A 23,313-nucleotide genomic window follows, 5' to 3' on the forward strand; every position below is an offset into this window, starting at 1 on the left:
CTGTTAATGGCGGGTTCTCAGCAGGCTCAGAGTTCCCGAGCAGTCTCGCTCACAGACTGTCTTTTCTCTTTAGACAGTAACAAGAAACCCACAGCGCCCCCCAAGAAGCCCAGCACAGGTAAGAGGCGGACGTCCCTGGCGGGCACGGGACAGATCCCTGCCGTCCCCCGCCCCCCATCGGCCCCCAGAGCTGCTTGTGAACCCCGTGGGCCCCGTGGTTTCTCTGTAGAAACCGGGGCTGACGTCCTTGTGGGTTACCAGCTGGCAAAGGGTGCGGGACCAGAGCGCATTGCAACCCCTAGACGTAGCTGCAGCTCGGAAAGGGTTCGGAATACGCAGGCCACCTGGGTCATCAGGGAGGCTCCCGTCGTGTGGTCCCGCACGTCTGGGCCCGGAGACACCCATCGCAGGTGCGCGGCTGCCCACACACGATGTCACATGTCTGTCCCCAGCGCTCTGAGCCTTGCCTCCCCCGAGGCTGTGGCCACTCTTGGGGGACTTGGGTTCACCCGTGGCTGTTTTCATGTGACGGGTCAGGAATGCGGCTCTGACATTCTGACCTTGGTGAGACTGGGGTCGGGAAAAGCGTTTAGGGAGCTGGGGAAGCAGGGTGTTCTCTGTCTGTTTAGGGGTCTGAATTCCTCCCCGGAGCCTCGGGGCTGATGACACGTTTCCCTTGCAGACAGTTCGGACTTGAATTTGGAAGATGCCCTCGGCGGGGGAGGAAGCCGTAAGTATGGTTTTCGTAAGTCTCCCCTGTGGCTGACTTTCCTTCCGATGGCTGCATGAGTTTCATTCCCACGAGCGTCGTCTCTCGGAAACAAGCGATAGCTGTCACCCCCCAAAACGTAGGCGACGGCCTGTCCTTGTTGGCCATTGCTGTTGGCTGTGTGGTTTGCCCCTGTGTGCACCTGCGTTTATTCTGCACCGGGGCTCACCGTCTTTGGGGTGACGTTGTGAGCTCAGGCATGTGACCCGTGCACGCACTGACCCAGAGCCCAGCCTGGCTTGTGGCCGCCATATTGAAATGCTCAATCCAGTTTGAACCGTGGGCCCCGCATTTTCCTTTGGGCTGGGTCCCACGAATTCCGTAGCCGGTCCGGACATCTGCTTCGGTTTCTGTCAGAAACTTATAGAAGTGTGGGAAGGGCCCAGTTCTCTTGAAGGTGAGTACTGACACTGGGAAAGAAATGGGCAGGGGACTGTGTCCTGGGGTCCCCACCCTGAGAAAGGGTACAGTCCAATTCCTAGCTGTTTGGGAAACCAGGCGGAGGTGAACTGATGCCTTTTCCTTGGTTTTCTTTTTTTTCTTGTGTGTGTGTGTGTGTGTGTGTGTGTGTGTTTGCTGACTGCAAAGTGCTCATAAATGCAACGCTTATCTTTTACAAACAGACGACCCAGTACCACCTAAACCACCCAAACCGAAGCCTAACCCAGACCCCAAGCAGCCTGGATCTTCCGGTAAGACTCCCTCCCCTTCAGGGCCGCTGGGCGTTTCTCAGAGGATAGTGGGCTCCCTTTCAGAGAGGCACTAATTTCATGGTGGCCTGGGCACCACATGGGCTCTGCGGGGCAAGGTCCTGTGGGGTTTCCAGGAGTGGAAAGCAGCTTTCGAAAAGATGTTTGCTTTTTCTTAATGTTTATTTATTTCTGAGACAGTGTGAGCAGGGGAGGGGCAGAGAGAAAGAGAGGGGAACACAGAATCCGAAGCTGGCTCCAGGCTCCAAGCAGTCAGCACAGAGGCCGACGCGGGGCTGGAACCCAGGAACCGCGAGTTCATGACCTGAGCCCGAGTCGGATGCTCAACCGACTGAGCCCCCCAGGTGCCCCTCTGTGGATACATTTAATGTCCGCTATTTTGGGGCTCATTTCTGTAACCCAGAAATGAATTTTGTACATCGTTCCTCACTAGCCACTTAATGAAGAATCCTATTACCTGTTAATGATTTGGCTTTGTTTTTTAGCTTTTATGAAAAGACTATCATATTACTGGCAAATGGTTTCTTAATCGTGTGTATATATTTATGTTTTTATACTTATATTTTCTCTTTCCTTTCTCTTGTATTGGAATCATTTTGCCTTGGGTAGAAAGCCCAGGACATACTCAGTTTTATCAGGGCCATGTGCTTGTCAATGCATGTGGTCATATATATATTTTTTTCTTTTAACCCGTGAGTCTCACGTCATACGCTGAAGGATGTCCTCCTACAAAGTATGTGGCTTTGTGGAATGACCCGTATTTCATCATGATAGGTTTCATGAAACTGATGCATTAAATTTGATGTGTATCAGCTAGCTATTGACCCTTAACAAAGGATCCCCAAACCCAATGTGGCCGAAAATTTTTTTAATGGTTCTGTCTCGTGAGTCTGGGCGGGGCGGGGTGGGGCGGGGCTTGAGTCTGGGCGGGGCTTGGCGGGGCGGGGCTTGAGTCGTTCTGTCTCGTGAGTCTGGGCGGGGCTTGGCTGGGCGGGGCTTGAGTCTGGGCGGGGCTTGGCTGATCTGGGCGGGGCTGTCCTGTGTCTGTGGTCAGTGGGTGGGTCTTCTGGGGTTGGCTTGTCTGGATGACTGAGGTCACTGTGCCACGAGCTTCGGTGAGTCCCTTTCAATGGGCAGGACTGCCCAGCCCACCGGAGGCTACTTTAAAATATTGGCTTGGCTTCCATTTTGACAACTTAACCTCTGAGTCTCGTGGCCGAGTCCAGAGTCGAGAGGTGAACAAAATGTGTCACCAGTAACGGGGGGAGTGAACAGGTAGGGCTATTACTAAGGTTCCTTTGGGATCATTTCACGTATATTCATCCAAAAGATTGCTAATGTTTTCCTTTTTTTGTTTTTTGTTTTTTTGGAGTCTTTTTCAGGCTCTGTAGCAGAGCTTTTGGTGAGGCTAACTTCAGGAGCTTAAAGTAGAATTGGGAATTAAATTGTCATTGCATACTGGAGACATTTCTTCCAGAAAGTATAATCCCTGTTGGAATGCGCCTGTCCCCGCTCTGCTTTTGATCCTGATGGCGTTTTCTTTTGTTCCGAGACATCGAGACCCTCCTGACAGTCCCAGGATGGCAGGTAACACTTGTGTTTTTCTCTCCTAGGTGGCTTCTCAGACTCCGATCTCCTCGATGGAACCTCAGATGCAGGTAGAACGATGGCTTCTTCTCTTTCCTCCCTGTCACCCACCTGTTGTGCAGAGTCACGGCGGGGTCTAGGCTCTTAGCGCTCAGTGAAATCACAGTCGCCTGCTTGGAACTCTCTTCTGGATCTCTGCCATTTGCAGATTGCATCAAGGCTGTGGACCGTAAGACGTGCTCCACGGGGGCTTGTCCCCGGGAGCTGTGTTGACCGCAGGCAGCTACCCGCCGTATGCACGGGTTGGAAGCCAGCCACAGGCCCTTCTTGACGTTTCGTGGATGCACCAATCACCTGTTTTGTCGGTGACTCTGGTGCTGCGGATGAAGTAAGGTCTGAGCCACCCAGGCGCCCCATTTTTCCTTCTTTTGAGAGAGACAGCGTGAGTGAGCGAGGGGCAGAGAGGCAGAGACACAGAGAATCTCACAGGGGGCAGAGAGTGAATCCCGAAGCCGGGCTCGCGCTCACCTGACGCAGGCCTCCAACTCACAAACCGTAAGCTCGTGACCTGAGCCGAAGTCGGATGCTTAACCGACTGAGCCACCCAGGGGCCCCCTACCTCTTCCTTTGAAATCTTAGGTTGGAATAGGGTCCAAAACAGTCCTTAAATATAATACATATTACATGAGTGAGTAAAAATGTTCATATAAAGTAAGTATAGTAATATATGTGTTTATTGTAAGTAGAATATATTTATATGTGTTATCATTTACATTATATTGATATGTATTTACGTGTTGGTTACATTTATGTTATATTTACATATATTTATATATGAATTTACACGTACTTTGTCTTAACATATACTTGACCGTTGAACAACACGGGTTTGGTCTCCACGGGTCCACTTACACGTGCGTTTATTTCAGTAAATACGGCACGGTCCTGCAAATGCATTTTCTCTTTCTTACGACTTTCTTAATTACATTTTGTTTTCCCTTCCTCCCTTTATTGTAAGAATACCGTGTCGACTGTTTATGTGTTCGATAAACCTTCCTGTCAACAGTAGGCTATTCGTAGTTAAGTTTTTGGGAAATCGAAAATTGTACACCAATTTTCTTTCCTTCTTTCTTTCTTTTCTTCTTTCTTTCTTTCCTTCTTTCTTCCTTCCTTCCTTTCTTTCTTCCTTTCTTCCTTTCTTTCTTTCTCTTTCTTTCTTTCTTTCTTTCTTTTTCTTTCTTTCTTTCTTTCTTTCTTTCTTTCTTTCTTTCTTTCAAGTTTCCCACCCATTTTGAGACAGAGAGAGACGGGGTCAGGGGTATGAACAGGGGAGGGGCAGAAAGAGAGGGTCAGAGAAAGAGAGAGAATCCCAAGCAGGCTCCATGCCGTCAGCACAGAGCCCAACTCAGGACTCAGTCTCATGAGATCATGACCTGAGCTGCCATCGAGAGTCAGACGCTTAACCGACTGAGCCCCACAGGAGCCCCACGTACATGGATTTTCAACCACACAGGGAGCAGACGCTGCTAATCCCCTTTCGTTGTTCAAGGGTCCCCTGTACGTATCCGGGAGTCAACAGGGATGTGCCTTCGATCTCCTCATAGCCAGGGGCTGGGTCTCAGGTGGGCTCCAAGGCCCTGGCTGGGATCCTTGCTGAGCCCAGCGAGAGGGGCCAGAGGCCTGAGGCAGCCAGGAGTCACTAGGTCTCCTGGAGTCCACCATGGGAGCAGTGGTCTCAGTCAGGTGCATGGGGGCAAGCCCGAAGTTCCCTTTAGCCAAGCGGGGACGTCCCCGCTCAACAACGGGAAAGGACAGGTGTGCCCGGCCTTGTCTCTGCAAGGTCATTCCCAAGGTCCCTTCGCAGCTCGAGGTCCCGGGAGCTGATCCTTAGTGGGAGTTTGTCTTTACCAAAAATCTGCCCGATGCAACTCGTCTGCCAGCCTGTTTCTCCGTTGCAGGGGGCGGTGGCGATGGCCCCGGCGGTGGAGGCCCGAGGCCTGATGGGGAGGAGCAGGGTAGGTATCCCTGGTTTCTGATGCCTGGAGTTTCTCACACACGCTGTTGAGAGACAGCAGAACGGGCTGCTCAAGACCACACCTGTTGTGCTGGCTGTGTCGTCCTAAAGATGCCAGCACTCGGGACACCGAAGCTGGTGGTTGGTCCGAGCCACACACGCCCCAAGCGCTCAGCTGAAGAGCTGGCTGACTGCCCTTCGGGGACACAGCCCAGGGGTGCTGACGTGACCTGCATTTTAAGTTCGTTTTCCCAGAGTGCCCTAAGAAGGAATGCCAGCGGTCTTGCCCCGGTTTCCTCAGAGGAACAGAACCGTTGGGATCCATCTGTCTACAGATATGGGTACAGATACACAGGAAGAGTTTGATTCTAAGGAATCGCCCCACATGACTGGGGAGGCTGCCTTCTGCAAGCCGGGGGCTCAGGAGAGGCGTTGGGGTGGTTCAGTCCCAGTGCAAAAGACTGACAACCAGCAGAGCCGAGGGGGACGAGTCCCCGCTGAGTCTGAAACCCCGAGAACCAGGAACGCCCATGTGCAAGGGCAGCAGACAATGGATGTCCCATTGCCCACTCTGGGAGTGAACAGAAACACCATCCTGGTAAATCAGACGGAACATACAGAGGGGTTCAGCGGCTTTGATTTCCAGAAAATGCGTGGAGACGGTGATGCCGCATGACCTCGGACTGGTCCCAGAGGGGCACCATGCATGGTCGGCCATGTTGCCCTCCCTGAGAGTTTCCACGTTGAACTGCTGGGACCCGAGCACTGGCCTTAGTTAGGGAAGGAGAGGAGTCAGGGTGTCCCATCCAAAATGGTGCCCATAGTCAAACAGATTCCAATTCCAGATGGGAGTTTCGGGGTGCAGTGTGGCTGGCCCTTCGTGTCATGCAGATGGATTGGGGGTGGGAGTTGGGCAAGGCTCAGGAGTGGGGTTTCCTCCACGGTCACCCTGTGGTCACGGGGTCCCCAGTAACGGTGCCTTGTGCTTCTTCCCACAGCTGACTCCCCTGGGGTGGTCCCTGGCATCGTGGGGGCCGTCGTGGTGGCCGTGGCTGGGGCAATTTCTAGCTTTATCGCCTACCAGAAGAAAAAATTGTGCTTCAAAGAAAACGGTAAGGTTTTCGCAATAGCTTCCTTTCTTTTGTGCCTTACTAACTGGAAATCTGTGCTTTCTGAAAACTAAAACAAAGCAGAAGTCTGGTTGGCATGAGACACGTGCGAGGCTGCTGATAGTTCAGGAAGTTGCTGTAGATTTGGAAGTCACTAACCACCCCTGTCGTTTGGGTTTTCCGTCTGTGAAATGGGGAGATGGTCATCTGCACACCAAGGGCCCTTTGGGAGGATATGTAAGGCTGTGTGTCAAAGTCTTGACGGGTTGGTTGAAGAAATGTTAGGACTTAGAAACATTTGTTCATCATTACTTACAATCACGGCCACCTCCTCATCCTTTGGACAAGAGCGGTGGCTGGGGGGCCGCCATATTGTTTTCTCCACCCAAGGGAATTAAAATCGAAACACAGGGCAACAGATTCCTTTTCTGGTACAATCCCGTACCAACAGGTAGTTGAGAGGGTTCTTGGATGGGATATAAAACTTATAGGTGACTGTAGACAGTGCCTCACTTACTGACACAGGGATTAGAATTGCACTGTTGGGTGTTTTGGGACCATATATGTAAGAGTCCCTGAATTACATAGGATTTGCTGTGGTGTCCGTAAGTTCTGTTTTGAACATAGCTCACGTTCGTGCATCTCTGGGTCACTCTGCCCAGGTCACTTGCTTTCCCTCTTGCAAGAATAATGACGGGTAGGCTCTGATGTGGTTTCAAGGGTCCCATGGACTGTGGATGCTACTCCTCCTCGGAGGAGCCTCATGATGTCTGAACTCCCGACCTACTGGTGGCTTCAATTCCATATTCATTCTTAGCTGTTGCCTTCCATCTTCAAGGACCACTGCCTAAGGACTCTGGGGAACTTCACAAAAGATGTCATTAGATGGTGACACACAGTTAGACTATAGGGTGGGAGTCTACCCTTAATCTCCCATCATTCCAGATTTTTAGATTCACAAACTCAATTTATATACAGCCTGAAATTGAAAGTCCCCAACAGCACCCTTACTGTCTTCTTGCAGTGAAGGCTAAGAGTGCCTGATTATGTCTATTTACCACATATGACTGGGTGACTTCCATCAGGGGTGCCTGGTTGCCTGAATGTTGAATGTCCAGGATGCCCAAAGGGACAGATGACCAAGGTCAAAGATGTGCCCAAGTGGACTGCTGGTCAAGGTCAAGGACGTGGCCAAATGGACGGATGGCCAAGGTCAAGGACATGCCCAAGTGGACCGCTGGCCAAGGTCAAGGACGTGCCCAAGTGGACCACTGGCCAAGGTTAAGGATGTGCCCAAATGGAAGGATGGCCAAGGTCAAGAAAATGCCCTTGGAAGACATGCAGTGAGGAACGAGAGAGAGGAAACCAATGAAAACACCTGTTGCTTCTCCTAGAAATAGCAGAGAGCCTAAATAGTTGGGGATTCAAGAGAAGTGCATCTCTGTTTCTGTTTCAACGTCATTTCTGTCACACTGTATGAAGACGCTCAGCTCAGAGTATGACGCTCAGCCAGGAGAGGAGGAAGCCACCCTGCTAGGGAAGAATGCACAGGAAGTGCAGGCACAACGATTTCCTGAAAATCTGTAGGTGATCTTCAAATCCAAACTGGGTTTCCAAATCCCGTCAGATTCTGGTGTCCCAGAGCATTTCTGTCACCTTGTCTTAGCAAGGGACGTGTCCTCCCTTGGATGCTGTGGTGCTATTTGACATCCATATGCCAAAGCACAGGGACTTGGGCAAGTACCCAGGAGTCCTCATGGAGATGACATTGTCCAATATTTGGAATGGGATCAGGACCTTGGAAAACTAAGTGTTCTCCATTCTCTCCGCACCTCATTCCTGGGTCTTGGAACATTCTGGTCATTGCATGGCATGAAAATCAAAATCTCCCCAGGTAGGAATAGTTGCATTTACAATTTTCAAAAATAAAAGCCGTCTTTCCTGAAGAACGGGCTGAGGGCAGTCCATGACTCAACGTATGGGAGCGAGGACCTAGCTAAATTCATTTCCCCAGAATGTCATCCAGTCTTCCACTCTGCATGAGCCAAATTAGCATTGGGGGTGACTTTACAATCTTTATTTGTTTTGTGGTTGTTATGGGGTTCATGATCTTAGCTGATGTAGATGTACAAAGAAAAAGTAAAAAAAAAAAGAGCAAAGAAAGAGGCAAAACATAACAAGGAAAGGAAGCTGGGGGTTCTGGTTTCAGTTGTTAGGCATTTTTGTCTGTAGCCATAAAATGCCCAGTGTTATGACAAAGAAAATTAGGTTCTATTTTTCTGTAAACCGGAAGACGTTAATGCAGAAGAGTATTTTTTCTGAGTGTGTGAATAGACATTTTGGTGTTTCGACCTGTGTTATGGAATCAAGTTCTGTGTTGGTCTCACCATCGGGCACACAAGTCCCTAGACCCTCTGGGGGTCTGTGTGGGGCCGTTTATAGGTTTTGTTGCTGGGATAGTTGTTTAAAGAAGTGCATACCCAGATGTCACTGTGGGCTTGGACATTTTGCAAGGAGGATGTGGCCCCAGTGCATCCCAGTGGTTGAAAAGATGCCATGGTTTGGGGCTGTTTGTAAAGAATGTGATTTTCCAGGACTTTGTTATTGCATTGGAGTTTGTCATGTCTCTTGAATCTGCATGCAGGTCAATGTCGAACAAGTGGGTGCAAACTGAAGTTTTCTCTCAGCGTGGAGGTGTGTCGATCACATGCTAGCTGTCTTGATACGAATTTATTAAAAAAAAAACTTAATGTTTATTTTTGAGAGAGACACAGATGGAACATGAACAAGGGAGGGGCAGAGAGAGGGAGAGGGAGACACCAAATCAGAAGCAGGCTCCAGGCTCTGAGCTGTCAGCGCAGAGCCCAACATGGGGCTCCAAGTCAGGAACTGTGAGATCATGACCTGAGCCGAAGTTGGACGCTTGACCGAATCCGCCCCCCAGGCGCCCCGATACAATTTATTTAAATGCTTTTTAGTATCACGTTATGAGCTGACACCCAAAAAAGTATCCACGGCTGATGAAATTTGGTAGATGTGTCCTTTGGTCCTAACGATTTGGACACGTTCCTAAGGGTTGAGTGTGTTTTTCTAACAAATGGTGCACGCTGGGCTGTTGAGAGCCGTTTTGGACGTGGGCCCGTGGTCGGTCCCACTTCAGCATCTTAGGAGCAGATGCTTGAGGCGTTGCTGGAGTGCGCAGCTGGGGCGTCCCTCCCCTGTCTTTCCCTCCCTCCCTGCTTGTCTCCCCACTCCTGCCCCCCTCTCCTCCTCGATGTTGGTTTCGTCTCGGATTCGGCTTCCTGTTGCACTTTGGTGTCTAATCATTGCTGCGAAAAAGAAAAAAAAGTCTCGAAACCTTGCTGTATACTTCTGAGCCCCAACAGTGTCTTTGTCCGAGCTGGCGGCTGCTCTCGGGGGCTTTGCTGGACCCGCCTCAGACCTCTGCGAAGTTTACCTTTTCTGCTTTTATTTTATTTTATTTTTTTTGTTTTTTGTTTTTTTCTTTCCTTTCCCGACCTTTCGTTTCAGACCAGCCGAGGATGTAGGCACGCACAGAACGCCCCGTGCAGGCCCGAAGACGTTCCCGCGTGGTCAGTGTTTGTCCGCTAAGCCTCAGAGCCGAGCACTTGCCCCTGTCCGTATGCCTAGTCGGTCGCCGCGGTGAGGGGGTCGTCCCCGGCCGGGGTGTGTGTTTCCTGCCTTCCAGATGCACGGAGGCTCGTCATGTTGTCTTAGGTCCCACGCATAGGTAGCCTCACGATGTGTGGAAGAAGGCGCAGATTTTCTTTTAAGCTTGAATTCACTGCCAGGGAAGAGTGGCGGGGGGTTGAGGGGTCGGCCGTACAACATCACCACGTTCCTGACCGTCGAGTTCCTGTTTGCTAGCCACCCGGGCAGGAGGGCAGGGAGCTGCCCCCCGCGGTCCCTGGAGGGTCCCCAGACATGGCCGGCCCGGGTCACCGGGTTTCTACGTCCCCGTGCAACTTGGAACCTCTGATTTTGCAGCTTGTGGGGTTTTCTGGCGCATTGCCCCCACTCTGTGTCCAAGGAAGCAGTTTCCAGCTGTCTCTCTGACCAGGCTTCGTAAAAGGGGTGAATGCCCCCCCTTCCCTAAAAACCCCAGGATGTTACAATCGGGAGTCAGTCGGCTGATGGTCTGAGTGGAGGGTCTGTGTGGCCCCAAGAGCAAAGCCTTCAGTGGGACCTACAATCAGGCACTGCTGGGCCGTGCTCCTGACTGCTCCCCGGGAGCCTCGGTTGGGGTTCTGAGTGCTCAGTGTGTGTGATAGAAATAGTCCTCGGGCTTGGGGACCGCTCCCCCAGCCTGCCCCAAAGCTGCAGTGTCTCTAACGGCTTACACGGCGACACGTGGTCCCTTAACGTCCTGGAGGTGACGATGAACGGTGCCTGTGTGCAATCCGGGGTCCCCTCAGGGGCCTGCAGCATGGGGGGCCCGGGGACAGGTGCCCGGTGTTTCCAGGGTAGGTATGCGTCCCCCTGGAGAGGGGAATGTGGCCGTGCGTCCCTGCCCTTGACAAGGCCTGGGCCTCCCTGCCCGGGGTTGGCCTCCCCACGGGCCACACTGATCTCCGGGGGGTTTTGCAAGAGGCTAGAGCTGCCATCTGGGAAAACCACCCTGGGGCTTTGGGGTTTTGTCCTGCGGCCCCGCCCACCCGGGTGTGGGCTGAATCACAGCCAACACCACCCACGGGGCCTGGCTTCCTGCTCCACCCCTCCCCCCGCCTTGTGCGTGCGGATTTTGGGGGTCAGGACGCACCCCTGCTCCCAAGACCGCAGACCCCGCCCTGTGCCACACGGCGTCCAGCCCACGCACCCCCCGACCGCGGCCCCTACGCGATGCCTTCGGAACGTCCTGCAAAGCTGGCATCCTGTGACCACACGCGCCCGAGCCTCAGACGCCCTGTTACGTGTCGCCGACAACCGTCGCCCCACGTGGACGTTCCCGCTAGGATTCCTCACTGTGCCTTGTGGGCGTTTTGCAGGCACACCCCCCCCCCCCCCCCAGCGTGAGCGGTTCCTCTGCGACCTGCCGTGGATGTTGAGGCCCCCCTGTCGCCGAAAACGTGCCCCTTGCGCTCCTGAGCGAGGCCACCGTCAGGAAATAAACGCTTTTTGCCCGCGAAGCTGGGACTTGTGTTGAATTCTGTCGATTCGGGCTGGGTATCCGCGGTGGGGTTTTGGGGGGCGGGGTGTCTGGGGTACGGTCGAGTCTGCTTTCGTGCCTAGAAACAGAAATTTGGAAAGTGACGGAAACATGACAAGGAGACCCAAGCGCAAGCCGAGGGGACCCCGTTAGCCATGGATTCCCCCCGCCCCACCCTGTGGATGGGGCTGTGTTTGCACCTTTCCTGCTCCCTGTGATGTTGGGGGGGCAGGCGGGACGCTGGGGGGCTGATTCAGCCTCACGGATACGAAGGGGCCTTCTCTGGATTCACCCCCGGGGCCATCTTTTCTGCTTCCTTTCAGCCGACCAAGGTGACGTGAGCTCGAAAAACCAGCAGAGCACCAACTCGGACCAACCCGGTGAGCACAAGGCCGCCGGCCTTTCTGTCTTCTGTCCCGTCCGCCCGCCCCCGTCCCCCTGACCGCCGTGCGTCCCCCGGTTGTCCCGGGACAATGCAGGACGTGGGATGTGCACCTTTAGGCCCCCATGCTTGCCAGGGCGTTGGTTCCGGGACGCAGGATAAACCGAGCTGGGATCCAGGCTTCAGAGGGCACCCACTTTGGTCTCAGACTCTCCTTCAATGCCCGTTAGGATGCTTTCCCCGCGGTGCATAAGGAGCCGGGAACTCAGCCCCCTGATGCGCAGCAAAGGGTTAAAGGTTCCTTTTCGGAGACTCGTTTGTACAGTTCCTTCTGCCCAGTTGTCTCAACCTGGTGCAGAATGAGGTCAAGGGGACAGGTTCTTTTAATTGTTTAAATGTTTATTTATTTTTGAGACAGAGAGAGAGAGACAGACAGCAAGGGAGGGGCAGAGAGAGAGGGGAACACGGAATCCGAAACAGGCTCCAGGCTCTGAGTTTTCAGCACAGAGCCCAACGCGGGGCTCGAACTCACGGACCGTGAGATCAGGACCTGAGCCGAAGTCGGACGCTCAACCGACTGAGCCCCCCAGGCGCCCCAAATTTAGGATCTTGAAGCTCTTCTTTTCTGGAAGGCTTGTTGTGTGTTTTTTTATGTTGTTTTTTTTTGTAGCTTTTTTTTTTTTTTTTTTTTTTGCTACAGTTGATTGGTCTATGAAATTTCTTGCAATTTCTTTCTCAAGCAGATCAGGGTCAGACTTTGCCGTTGATGGTGCATTTGGAGGTCACGGGTAGCCTATAGTCCCGGAGGCACCTGCTTCTGGGGGTTTTAGGAAGCCGAGAGTCACGGGCGACCGGGACCGGCTTGCAAAGTCTTTTCTCTTTGGTCTGTTTGCAGTTCAGTGGACCCTTCTGGAGAAATAGAAGCTGTGCAGCCGTCGAACGCGGCCCCCGTGTTTCCAGCAGGATCCAGCCCCGACCTGCCCATGCCTGTGCTCATGTTGAGACTCTCTGTCATGTTCTGCTTGACATGTGTTTTTGCCTGTTTGCACCATGCTGGGTGGAGGAACGTCACTAACACCCCGTGTTCATTGGGAGAGGACGCGTGGTCAGCTTCTCCGTGGCTGCTAGGGCTTTCCCCGGGGGCTGTGAAAGGCTGACCATGCATCACAAAGTCATTTGAATCCCGACCCCACTGAAGTTCCCCCCACCCCCGCCCCCATCCCGGGAGCTCTGGGCCATTGACCCTGGGAGACAGCGAGACAAGCCTTCAATTAGTGTCCTCAGAATTTCCTTCATTTGGAAGGAGCTTTGTTTTTTTGTTTTTTTTCAGATCAGACTAATAAAGAAAGAAATAAGGAACCAAGTACTTCTTCCTTAAATGCAGTGCCATGGGGTGACTCCTAAAGTCTGTGGGACACAGTGGTAGGGCTGAGGTCCCTTTTCTGGGGCTGTGACACAAATGACCGACCTAAGGGTAGCCTTTCAGTTTTGGGATTTTCCTTCTCTGCCTGGTTCCTTCCACTGGTCTTGGTACATGGGGGACAAGTCCTTCTCAGTGTTCAGATACTCCCCTGCAGGGGATACTTCTCTGCATTCAGATACTCCCCTGCATTCAGATACTCCCGTGCATCCAGATAACCCTCTGCATCCAAACACTGCCCTCCATCAGATGCTCCCCCAGAGCAGACGCTTCATATTCAGATACTCCCCTGCATCCAGATACTCCCCTGCATTAGATACTTCATATTCAGATACTCCCTTGCATTCAGATACTCCCCTGCATCCAGATACTCCCCTGCATTAGATACTTCATATTCAGATACTCCCCTGCATTAGATACTTCATACTCAGATTACCCCCCTGCCTTCAGATACTCCCTTGCATTAGATACTTCCGATACTCCCCTGCATTAGATACTTCATAGATACTCCCCTGCATCAGATAGTCCCCTCATTCTTCCATGTGGGTTTTGTGGTTGTTGTTGTTGTTGTTGTTGGGAATTTGTTAACTATAACGTCTTTACAAAATGTTTTAACTGCTTTGATGTGAAAGCTCCCTTTAACTTTGGGGTAAGACTGCCTTGTGGCAGGGCATCTCCTGACATGTTTCCTAACAGCTTGAAATGAACGGAAAGCATACTCTTCCTCCTCGAAATAAACAAGGACTTTTGTGCATTGAGAAACACTGCCCCCCACCCCCACCCCGTGTAGGGCTCTGCACGCACTGGAAGGCTGCTGACTTGCATGCTTGTATATACTCTTGGGAAGGCTTCATCGAGATTAATCACATCCAGTGCAGAAGTTCTGATGTTCTGTTTTTCCATGGCTCAGGTATGTGCGGAAGTGAACGTGGCCGTGTGGAGTCCAGAGGACCTAACACACACACATCTCAAGTGCTGGGGTAGACCAGTTGTCAGGGGGCTGAGGGCTGGGTTATCCAACACGGCTCGGTCCCAGTGCTAACACACAACACCTAGGTTTACAAACGCAGCACACAGGTATCCCCATTCTTCCCGAACGAGCCTTCAGCATCAGACTGTGCACATAGACTCACTTTACAGTAAGAAAAAAGTGCAGAAAATCGTTTTGTGACTCTGTGAATAACATTGATGTTTTTACAAGCATTGCAGTCCTACTATAAGCATAAATGTCTCCTTACAGGAGAGTAGAGGGGAGCTGTGGGTGACTCCTTCATAAATAAATGTATACATGTAAGAGAGATGTCCACGAGGCTTGTTTTTTCCTGGAAGGTGGGTCCACGTCTTTCCAGATTCAGGTTCACACCAGGTGCGTTTCATTATAGGTTCACGTCAAGGTCGCACGGACATAAAAAGAAATGTCTGTGGTTGGCGTTGTTAGAAGGCTGTGTGTGTGAAATTGTTGATGAGAGCTGCCTGATTGTCCTCCATACGGCTGTGCCAGTGCATGATATTCTCAGTGATGTCTCCGACATCTTCCAAAAACCCTCCTGGCTTTATGGGTCCTTGCCACTGTTAGTTGAAAACACGGTATGAAATCAGCGGTTTTACCTTGAATTTCTTTTAACACAGGTGAGATTGGGAATGTGTGTATGGAAAAATCACTTATACGGCCATTTCTGGGGGACCCGTTTGAGATGCCCGTTGCCCGTTTTTATATGCATTATTGGCCCTGCTGTTATTGATTCGTGGGAACTCTTTACATATTAAAGATAGTGCCGTTTTTGTTGTGAAGCTTTTTAAAAACCTAAAATTTTTTTTTCTAATGTTTATTTTTGAGAGAGACATAGAGCATGAGTGGAGGAGGGGCAGAGAGAGAGGGAGACAAAGAATCCCAAGCAGGCTTCAGGCTGTGAGCTGTCGGCACAGAGCCCGACCTGGGGCTGGAGCCTCTCTCAAAAATAAATAGACACTCAAAAGAAAACATGCCTCCATACAGATTTGAGCAAAGAATTTCCTTATAATTTGTTCAACATTCTCCAGGTCTGTGGGGAACTCTACATCCCATGATTTTGTATCCTCTCTGTGTCACCTGTTTCGGTTCTGAAATAATGGTTGGATGATGATTATCTTTGCCATTTCTGTGTTTTTATTTCGTGGCCCTTGTCATTGGCTTTCTCTGGGTTTCCAGGTCCTTGCACACGGACACCCCTTGAGTCAAACTCTTAATTTCCCTGATTCCGCATCCTTTCTTATTGAATATTGTAAATATCCCAGGTCTATCATTTCCTCCGGGCTCAAATGTGGACTCGGAATCTTCTCATTATTTGTATTTTCCAGAGAGTCACCATTTCCCGTTTGTTTTGTTTTTTGTTTTTTTTTTTTTTTTTGTCAACTCAACGGTTTTTGAAGTGTTTTGTTTTTTAATGTCCCCGTGATATTTCTGTGTTCTCAGCCTTCCTGGATTCGGTGACCAGTCTCCCGTTCTGTTGCCGTGTGTGACCAGGGTGGTGTCTGTATCATTTCTGCTTTTTTTTTTTTCCCAGCAAACGGAAGCTTTTCTTTCTGAAAAAGCTCCCTGAACGTGGAAATGCGTGTGGATTCTCGGTGTTTCGGGTGCAGAGGACAGGAACCTGCCTTGTCAGCTGCGTCTGTGCAGGTACCCGTGTGTGTTCCCTCTGATCTCCAGCAGGTGGGGTGGGAGCGTCGTCCTGGGACTCGGGCCACATTATGTGGTCACTCTGCGCCTGCGAAAAAGGGGGTTCAGCAGACCATGTGCCTCCCAGGACGCCACAGTGTGACCGTCACCAGCCTGCAGCCCGGCGTCCAAATCCCACCTGCCATCTGAGAATGGCTTTTATAACCGCAGGTGGTTTGAAAATCTCTGAGAAGAGTAATATTTTATGGCGCGTGAGAATTCTGCCACACTGGAGTTTTAGGGTCCGTAAGTAACATTGGACAGGTGCACACGCCTCCTGTTTTCCTGCCGGTGGCTGCCTCCCCTCCCCCCCATAGTGGCCAAATCGAGGGGTTTCTGCAGCGGCTTGCAGAGAGGCTCCAGTGACCCCCCTTAACCACACTCACTGGGTTGAGATGGGGTCGTGCTGGGAGGTCATCTCCCGCGAAGGACCCACGACGGAAGCAAAGACGCTCGGGCCTGCCTTGCACGCACTGTGCTCATGATACTGAGACTGCAGATGCCTGTCTGCTCCCAAGATATTTTTGTCACCCCCAAAGGAAACCATCACGTACGGGTTTCCTGGGGCGGCCGTAACACATCCCCACAGACGGGGCGGCTTAAACCACAGGAGCGCGTTGTCTCTCGGTGCTGGAGACCAGAAGTCCGAGATCCAGGCGGGGCAGAGGGTGGTTCCTCCCGGAGGCTCCAGGGGACAGCCTGTTCTGTGTCTGTGTCCCAGCTTCTGGGGGCTGCGGGCGATCCTGGGCGTCCCTTGGCATGTCCCGCCTCTGCCTCTGTGTCTACACGGCCTTCTCCCTGTGTGCCTGTCTGTGTGCAAATTTCTCCCTTTTTATAGGGACCACCGGGCATATGGGGGTCTTGTCTCAGCTGGGCCCAGGGTGACCTCACGTGAAGACACCTGATTACGTAGGCACCAACCTTATTTGCAAAGATGGTCACACTCTGCAGAGTTACAAGTTACGACTCCAGGAGATGATTTGGGGGTGGTGCTTTGGGGGGAACCACAATTCTGCACACTTCCCATCCCTCTGCCCTAAACCCCCAGAAACCACCGATCTCCTTTCTGCCTATGGATTTGCCTGGAGTCTGGCTTCTGTGACTGAACATACAGTTTTATTATTTTATTTTATTTTATTTTATTTTATTTTAATGTTTATTTTTGAGAGAGAGAGAGAGAGAGAGAGAGTGTGTGAGCAGGGGAGGGGCAGAGAGAGAGGGAGACACAGAATCCGAAGCAGGCTCCAGGCTCCGAGCTGTCAGCACAGAGCCCGACGCGGGGATCAAACTCACAGACCTCGAGATCATGACCTGAGCCCAAGTCAGACGCTTAAGCGACCAGGCGCCCCTGATTATACACTTGTATGACATTGCAAAGCATGTCAGAGCCGTATTCCTTTTTGTGGTTGGGGAAACTGGAAGAAAACACGTTTCTGACCACGTCATCTGCTGTCCTTGACTCTCCCGCCAATGACTGGGGACTCGGAGGTTTCCTTAAAGCATCTCTCTGTCTCTGTCTCTCTCTCCCTCCCTCTCTAGCTCACACACACACACCTGTGTGCACCCCCAAACGCATCTGTTTTCTAAAGATGTTCCGCGGACACAGAAAACACGTTCCCGACACATGCACACATTGCTAGATGTCAGGGAAAAAAAATGCAAAATACATCGAGGTTCATTTCCCCTTTTCCATGTCTTTGGCCCAAATTCAGTTTTTTTTTGGGGGGGGGAGGGATTTACAAACAGCTTTCACAACCAGGCTTTATGATGATGATGATGATGATGATGATTACTTTCTTTTCCCGTGCACTCACGCCATTTAGGAGACGGGTTCAGAGCGTTTGGGAAATTGTAACTTTTGTTCCCGCTGAGACGGGCGGCCTGCAGGGTGGTGTGGCCAAGCTAGACAGAAGAATCCCACAGCCTCAGGGGAAACACGGAATCGACTCTGGGAAAATAGGAAAAAAAAATCACAGGAAAATAGGAAAAGAAAAACAAAACAAAACAAAAAAGTAGGACCCATCAGGAGAGTCGGGTTCTGGGCCCGCAGAAGTGCTTTGAAGCCTGAGATCCAGGCACAGGCTGGGTTCTCCCGAGGCCTCTCTCCCCGTGGAGAGAGGTCATTTGCAGCCTGCCGCCCCCCTTGCGAAGCCTCTTCGGATGCCCCTCTGCGTTCAGACCCTGCCCGCTCCCCTAGCGGCCTGGTGGGTGTCCCCGTGGCCTGCAATGTCACACCGCCCTCCACTGGTTTCACTTCCTGTGTCCCCTCCGCTCTGTTATCCTCAGCCAGCACCTGGCAGCGCACGGGTGCCCGGCTCAGAACCCGTGTGCGTGCACGGTATTTGTGGAACGAATGCGCGAGCTCCTGTGATGCCCCCCCCCGCCCCCTCCCCCTCCCCCTCCCCCTCCCCGGAAGCAGAAAGCCTGGAATCCGTCCGTCCGTGTGTAGGGAGCGTCCTCCCAGTGCCCGGGGTGGGGGCCTTTGATGTAGCTGAACCTCCCAGGCCTGGCGATGCGTCTTTCCAGCCCTGACGGAGGGCGGGAGGCTGGCTCCGGGTGTGTCCTCGGCGTGCGAGCCCTTGCTGGTCTCACGGGCTCCGGGCTGCACACGGGCTCCGGGCTGCGGGGTTCGGCGTCTGAGCTCGCGGCCCATTAGCTTCTGGCCGCGGGACTGCCGTTGGGTTCATACTTTCCGCTTGAAACATCGCCTCTGTGCCTTCCAAGCTGGGAGACAGGAAGTCGACACATCGAGGGTGGGGTGGGGTCCGGGAGGCCGGATCTCACAAGCCTCCGGGCTGCGGCCTCCACGGGGGCTCCTTCCGACTGGCGACAGCCATGGAGAGGCGCTGGGGACTGTTCTGGGTCGCGGTGCTGGGCTTTGTGCTGTGCGTCCAAGGTGAGACCCGGTTTGCCCCGAGGGAGAGCCGGGTGGGCGCCGGGCTGGAGGTCAGCTTGGTTTCCAAATCTCCTTCCCCAGGAGCTTGTAGGGAGTGAGTGGCTTTAAGTTGCCGGGCTGGAAGGGAACGCACGGGAGCGAGGTCTTAGGAGAAGGCACACGGGACAGAGGGCCGGTTCGGAGCCCCGGGCTGACGGGGTTCTCTGCCTGGTTCTGTGTCACATTTCAAACTCAGCCCTGTTTTGCCGGATGATTCCTGCTGGAAGGGGTGGGATGCCTGCGGCAGATGCCTTGTTCCTGATGCAAAGCATTTGTTCTGACCGTTTGCCTTGGGGTAAAAAACAGAGTTGGAAAAAACGGCTTGTTGGTGGGGGAATGGCGTTGCCAGGGCTTGGTTCTGTTTGTGGAAAACGCTGTGTTCGTGTTCTCCAGCTTTTGGATAAACGCCATCCTTTCTTGTGCACGAAAAGTCATGTGACTTGTTTACGCCCAACGTTCTGTGTCCCAGATGCCCGGGCCGTCGGGGTGGGGCTGGGCTGGGGGCTGTAGGGGACTGTCTTGAACGCATGAGACGGGGGAGTGAAAGAGCCCCCTCGGTCATGTAAATATTCACATTCCCAGGAGACAAGTCTGGGTGGGACATAAGTCTGGGAAATGCCGTGGGTTTGCAGCGGTGACTCAGGTGTCCCTGTTCTGGGGCAGCCCGTGTATCCTGGTCAAGCTGTGTTCGGGGACCAGGACTCGGTTGTCTGGGGCCGACGTGATGTGGAGGGAGACGCCAGGGCGCCCAGCCCGGGACGCTGGGCGAGACCCTTCCGTTATCAGCGGGACCGGGCGCAAGTGATTTTGGGAGCTGCAGGTTCAGCACAGAGAAGCCTAGCTGCACCCACAGCCCCCCTCGGAGAAGCACGTTCGAGACTTTATTCCTAGCAGACTCTCACGCAGCCGGATGATGGTGCCCATTCTTATCGCCGTGTTGCAGATGGGTGCACTGAGGCACGGAGGGGGAGCCCCCCTGGTGATCAGTGCGTTGGCGCTCGTCCGAAGCAGAAGCAGAAACGAAACTTGCTAAGGTCGGCTCGGCGGTTTGGGTCTGTTGAGCGAAAAGGAAACCTACGCCTACGTCCCCGATGTGCTTCCGTTCTCTCGACGGCTGTGGTCTGTCACCTTCCGGTATATAGATCCCACTTCTCCCGCGTAAAGAGACACCGACTCTCACTCGGACCGTGTCACGGGCTGCGTTCGGGTGCACCCTGCATTTTCTCTTTGCTTCTGGAAACCATGGCGTGTGCCAAACAGGCAGGCCGGGCCACGCTGGGCCACACCCCAGAAGCCATCCAGAGTCTGTCTGGTTTCTGCGCGTCTTTCGCCGTGGCCCCCAACGTACCTCTGATCTAGCCAATCTGTGGGTGTGCGGGTCCAGCCAGAAGTGGGTCATTTATTTAGGCTGGCTGCGGTCACCGCGCCCGTCGGTGGGGCCGAACCGGCCGGGCTGTGCAGGGGGGTGGGTCTCAATGCTTGGTGTGCGAGTGACCTGGGAGGGAACGGATGAAAGGCACCAGGCCAGTGCCCGCCCCTGGAGGTGCTCATTTGGTGAGTGGGTGGGGCTCGGGCCCTGCTGCCCTGAGTCAGCACCAGGCCATCTGGTTTACCCTTGGGTGGAGCCCCATGGATCCGTGGCACAAGGGGGCGGCTGCTCTGGGGGTCCCCATTCAGAGACGCATCATCACCCAGCATGGCCGGCCCACAGGTCACATCCCCTACGTAGACACGCCACAGCTGGCCATTCTCAGCGGGGGGCGACATTGACTGCAGGGGACACACAGAATATTATCTGTGTATCTTTCCATCTACAATCTGCCCAGCCGTCCATCCATCATCTATCATTTAGCCAATCTGTCTACCTGTCTATCCATCCGTCCATCCATCCATCATCTCTATCTATCTGTCTATCTATCTATTATATTTCTCATCTCTAGCCATCTGTCCATCTGTCCTCATCATCATCATCAATGTATACATTCAGATTCATTTTAAGGAACTGCCCCACAACATGGTGGGGCTGGCAAGCCCTAAATCCATAGGGAAGGGTAGAAACCCTGCCATGTTGTCTCCGAATCCCATCTTCTCTGGGAAACCTCGCCTTCAACTGATCAGAGGCGGCCCACCCACGTTACCAAGGGTGATGCGCCTCTCCCTGCGGGAGATTGTAGATGTGAATCCCATCGACAGAGCACCTTCCTGGTGGCATCGAGACTAGTGTTTGACCAAACGTCCGGGCACCGTAGCCCAGGCACGTTGACACAGAAGAAAGACCCATCCGGGATATTTTCATCTTTCCACTTCCATGGTCTGAGATGCCAATTGTGTATATGTTGTTTATTCCTTGTGGGTTGCAAGAAACTGTGATCTGGACAGAATGCTGACACTCGGGTGGGTGGTTGGGAAAGTCTGGTGGGCGGTGGGCATCAGCATTGCTGGGGGACGGGGTCAAAGTGCAGAGTCTCTGGCCGAACCGCCTGTTGTGTGACTGAGCCCCACCCTGGATGCTTTTCTGGTTTCCCAGGTGGTCCTTCTGTCTCAGCAATGTGGGGACCCCTGCCTCTTATCCAGAGGACATCCCTGGGGCTGCTTTCCATGGTGGTTGAACTTCTGTGTGTTTGAGTGTGTTTTGGGCTCAACTGTGGGCTCCATATAATGTAGCCCCAACCCTAGGATGGCAGCATGCGACGATATTTGGAGGTGGGTTTTGTACAGAGTGGATTAAGGTGAAATGAGATAGTATGGTGGACCCTGAGCCCATAAGACTGTTGTCCTTGTAAGAAAAGGAGAACAGGACATAGGTAAGCAAGGAGAGCGGCCTCGGAGCAACCGGCCTCGGCCCTGCCTGGATCTCAGACCCCCGGCCTCAGCCCTGCCTGGATCTCAGACTCCAAGCCTCAGCCCTGCCTGGATCTCAGACCTCCAGCCTCAGCCCTGCCTGGATCTCAGACTCCCATCCTTGGCCCTGCCTGGACCTGACTCCCAGCCTCAGGTCTGCCTGGACCTCAGACCCCCAGACTCAGCCCTGCCTGCATTTCAGACCCCCAGCCTCGGCCCTGCTTGAATCTCAGACCCCCAGCCTCGGCCCTGCCTGGACCTCAGACTCCCAGCCTCGGCCCTGCTTGAATCTCAGACCCCCAGCCTCGGCCCTGCTTGAATCTCAGACCCCCAGCCTCGGCCCTGCCTGGACCTCAGACTCCCAGCCTCGGCCCTGCTTGAATCTCAGATCCCCAGCCTCGGCCCTGCCTGGACCTCAGACCCCCAGCCTCAGCTCTGCCTGGATCTCAGACTCCCAGCTTCAGTCCCTGCTGGACCTCACACTCCCAGCCTCGGCCCTGCCTGGATCTCAGATTCTAGGCCTCGGCCCTGCCTGGACCTCAGACTCCCGGCCTCGGCCCTGCCTGGATCTGACTCCCAGCCTCGGCCCTGCCTGGATCTCAGAGTCCCAGCCTCGGCCCTGCCTGGATCTGACTCCCAGCCTTGGCCCTGCCTGGATCTCAGATTCTAGGCCTCGGCCCTGCCTGGACCTCAGACCCCCAGCCTCAGCTCTGCCTGGATCTCAGACTCCCAGCTTCAGTCCCTGCTGGACCTCACACTCCCAGCCTCGGCCCTGCCTGGATCTCAGATTCTAGGCCTCGGCCCTGCCTGGACCTCAGACCCCCAGCCTCGGCCCTGTCTGCATCTCGGACTCCAGCCTGCAGCTCCAGGAGGGGATACATGTGTGTTGTTCAAGCCCCATGGTCTGTGGGATTTTCTTCCTGCAGATACAGGAAACTGATCAAAGCCATTGCTCTGCAAAATGAAGTCCACAGCCCTCCAGCCTCAGTTTCCCCTCGGAGGTGGCGAGAGACGCAGCCTCTCGGGCACAGTCAGACCTGCCTCGCCAGAGTGTGTGAGTCACCGGGTCCTGAGGGACCCGTGTGCACGTGTCCTACCAGGAAGACTGGCTTAGGTCACACCGGCCGACACGGCCTGGTCGGGCACTCTGCATTTCACGGCAGATGTGTTCCCTGTGTGACAAACGCCCAGCCCTTGGTGGAGTGTGACCAGATCCTTCTCCTCCAGGGACTGTGCACGTGGGGGCAAATGACTTTGATCAAAAAGGGAGCTTGGGACGCTAGGAACCGGGACAACTGGTTGACCTTGCCGGGCGCGGTTCAGCTGCAGGGCAGGGAGGAAGGGGTGGGGCTGGAGGAACAAGGGTTCCCCAGGACCACCTGCAGGGCTCCAGGGAGGGTCCTGCCCTCCCTGCACGTTCACGCTCAGCTGTGTGCAGCCCGACAGGCAGCCCCGCCTTCCATTCCGTTTGCTGGAATCCAGACCCTGAGGAGCGGTGCAGCCTGTGACGGGTTGATTCCCAGCTGCTCCGGGGGCAGAATGTGGAGCCCGCCCGGGACATGCCCCCCTGGGCTCGCCGCCTCCTTCCCCTCCTCGCTGTCCTTGCAAATGCGAACTGCCAGCCTCCGCAGATTGCGAAAGAGCCCGGTAGTATGCTTTCTGTCCATATACATTTCTTTTTATG

The 23,313-nt window shown here is 53.6% G+C and overlaps 2 protein-coding genes across 18 annotated transcripts in view; both read left to right on the forward strand.

Annotated features, from left to right (window-relative positions):
• The window catches only part of CD99 (CD99 molecule (Xg blood group)), a 28,494-nt gene extending 15,397 nt beyond the window's left edge, over positions 1-13,097 (forward strand). The window contains exons 3-11 of one of the 3 annotated variants that reach the window (XR_003418014.2): positions 74-118; positions 683-730; positions 1,393-1,461; positions 3,093-3,137; positions 5,025-5,081; positions 6,079-6,192; positions 9,721-9,782; positions 11,680-11,736; positions 12,634-13,097. Coding sequence is in view for 2 of the 3 variants with exons in the window: in XM_027052873.2 (XP_026908674.1) it covers positions 74-118; positions 683-730; positions 1,393-1,461; positions 3,093-3,137; positions 5,025-5,081; positions 6,079-6,192; positions 11,680-11,736; positions 12,634-12,659 (461 nt within the window). In the remaining variant the exon portion in view is untranslated. Of the gene's footprint in view, positions 1-73; positions 119-682; positions 731-1,392; positions 1,462-3,092; positions 3,138-5,024; positions 5,082-6,078; positions 6,193-9,720; positions 11,337-11,679; positions 11,737-12,633 lie in introns of those variants that run through there. The other 2 variants (XM_027052873.2, XM_027052874.2) reach the window with 2 other exon arrangements.
• A 4,500-nt stretch (positions 13,098-17,597) lies between these two features.
• Positions 17,598-23,313, forward strand: part of XG (Xg glycoprotein (Xg blood group)) — a 31,227-nt gene continuing 25,511 nt past the window's right edge. For 2 of the 15 annotated variants that reach the window (XM_027052868.2, XM_053202012.1), the window contains exon 1: positions 22,364-23,276. In XM_027052868.2, coding sequence (XP_026908669.1) covers positions 23,189-23,276 — 88 coding nt within the window. In that variant the 5' untranslated portion in view covers positions 22,364-23,188. Of the gene's footprint in view, positions 18,058-18,297; positions 18,750-22,322; positions 23,277-23,313 lie in introns of those variants that run through there. The other 13 variants (XM_053202015.1, XM_053202009.1, XM_053202006.1 and 10 more) reach the window with 13 other exon arrangements.

Source organism: Acinonyx jubatus, chromosome X (assembly GCF_027475565.1).
Source record: "Acinonyx jubatus isolate Ajub_Pintada_27869175 chromosome X, VMU_Ajub_asm_v1.0, whole genome shotgun sequence".
NCBI classification, from domain to species: Eukaryota; Metazoa; Chordata; class Mammalia; order Carnivora; family Felidae; genus Acinonyx; species Acinonyx jubatus.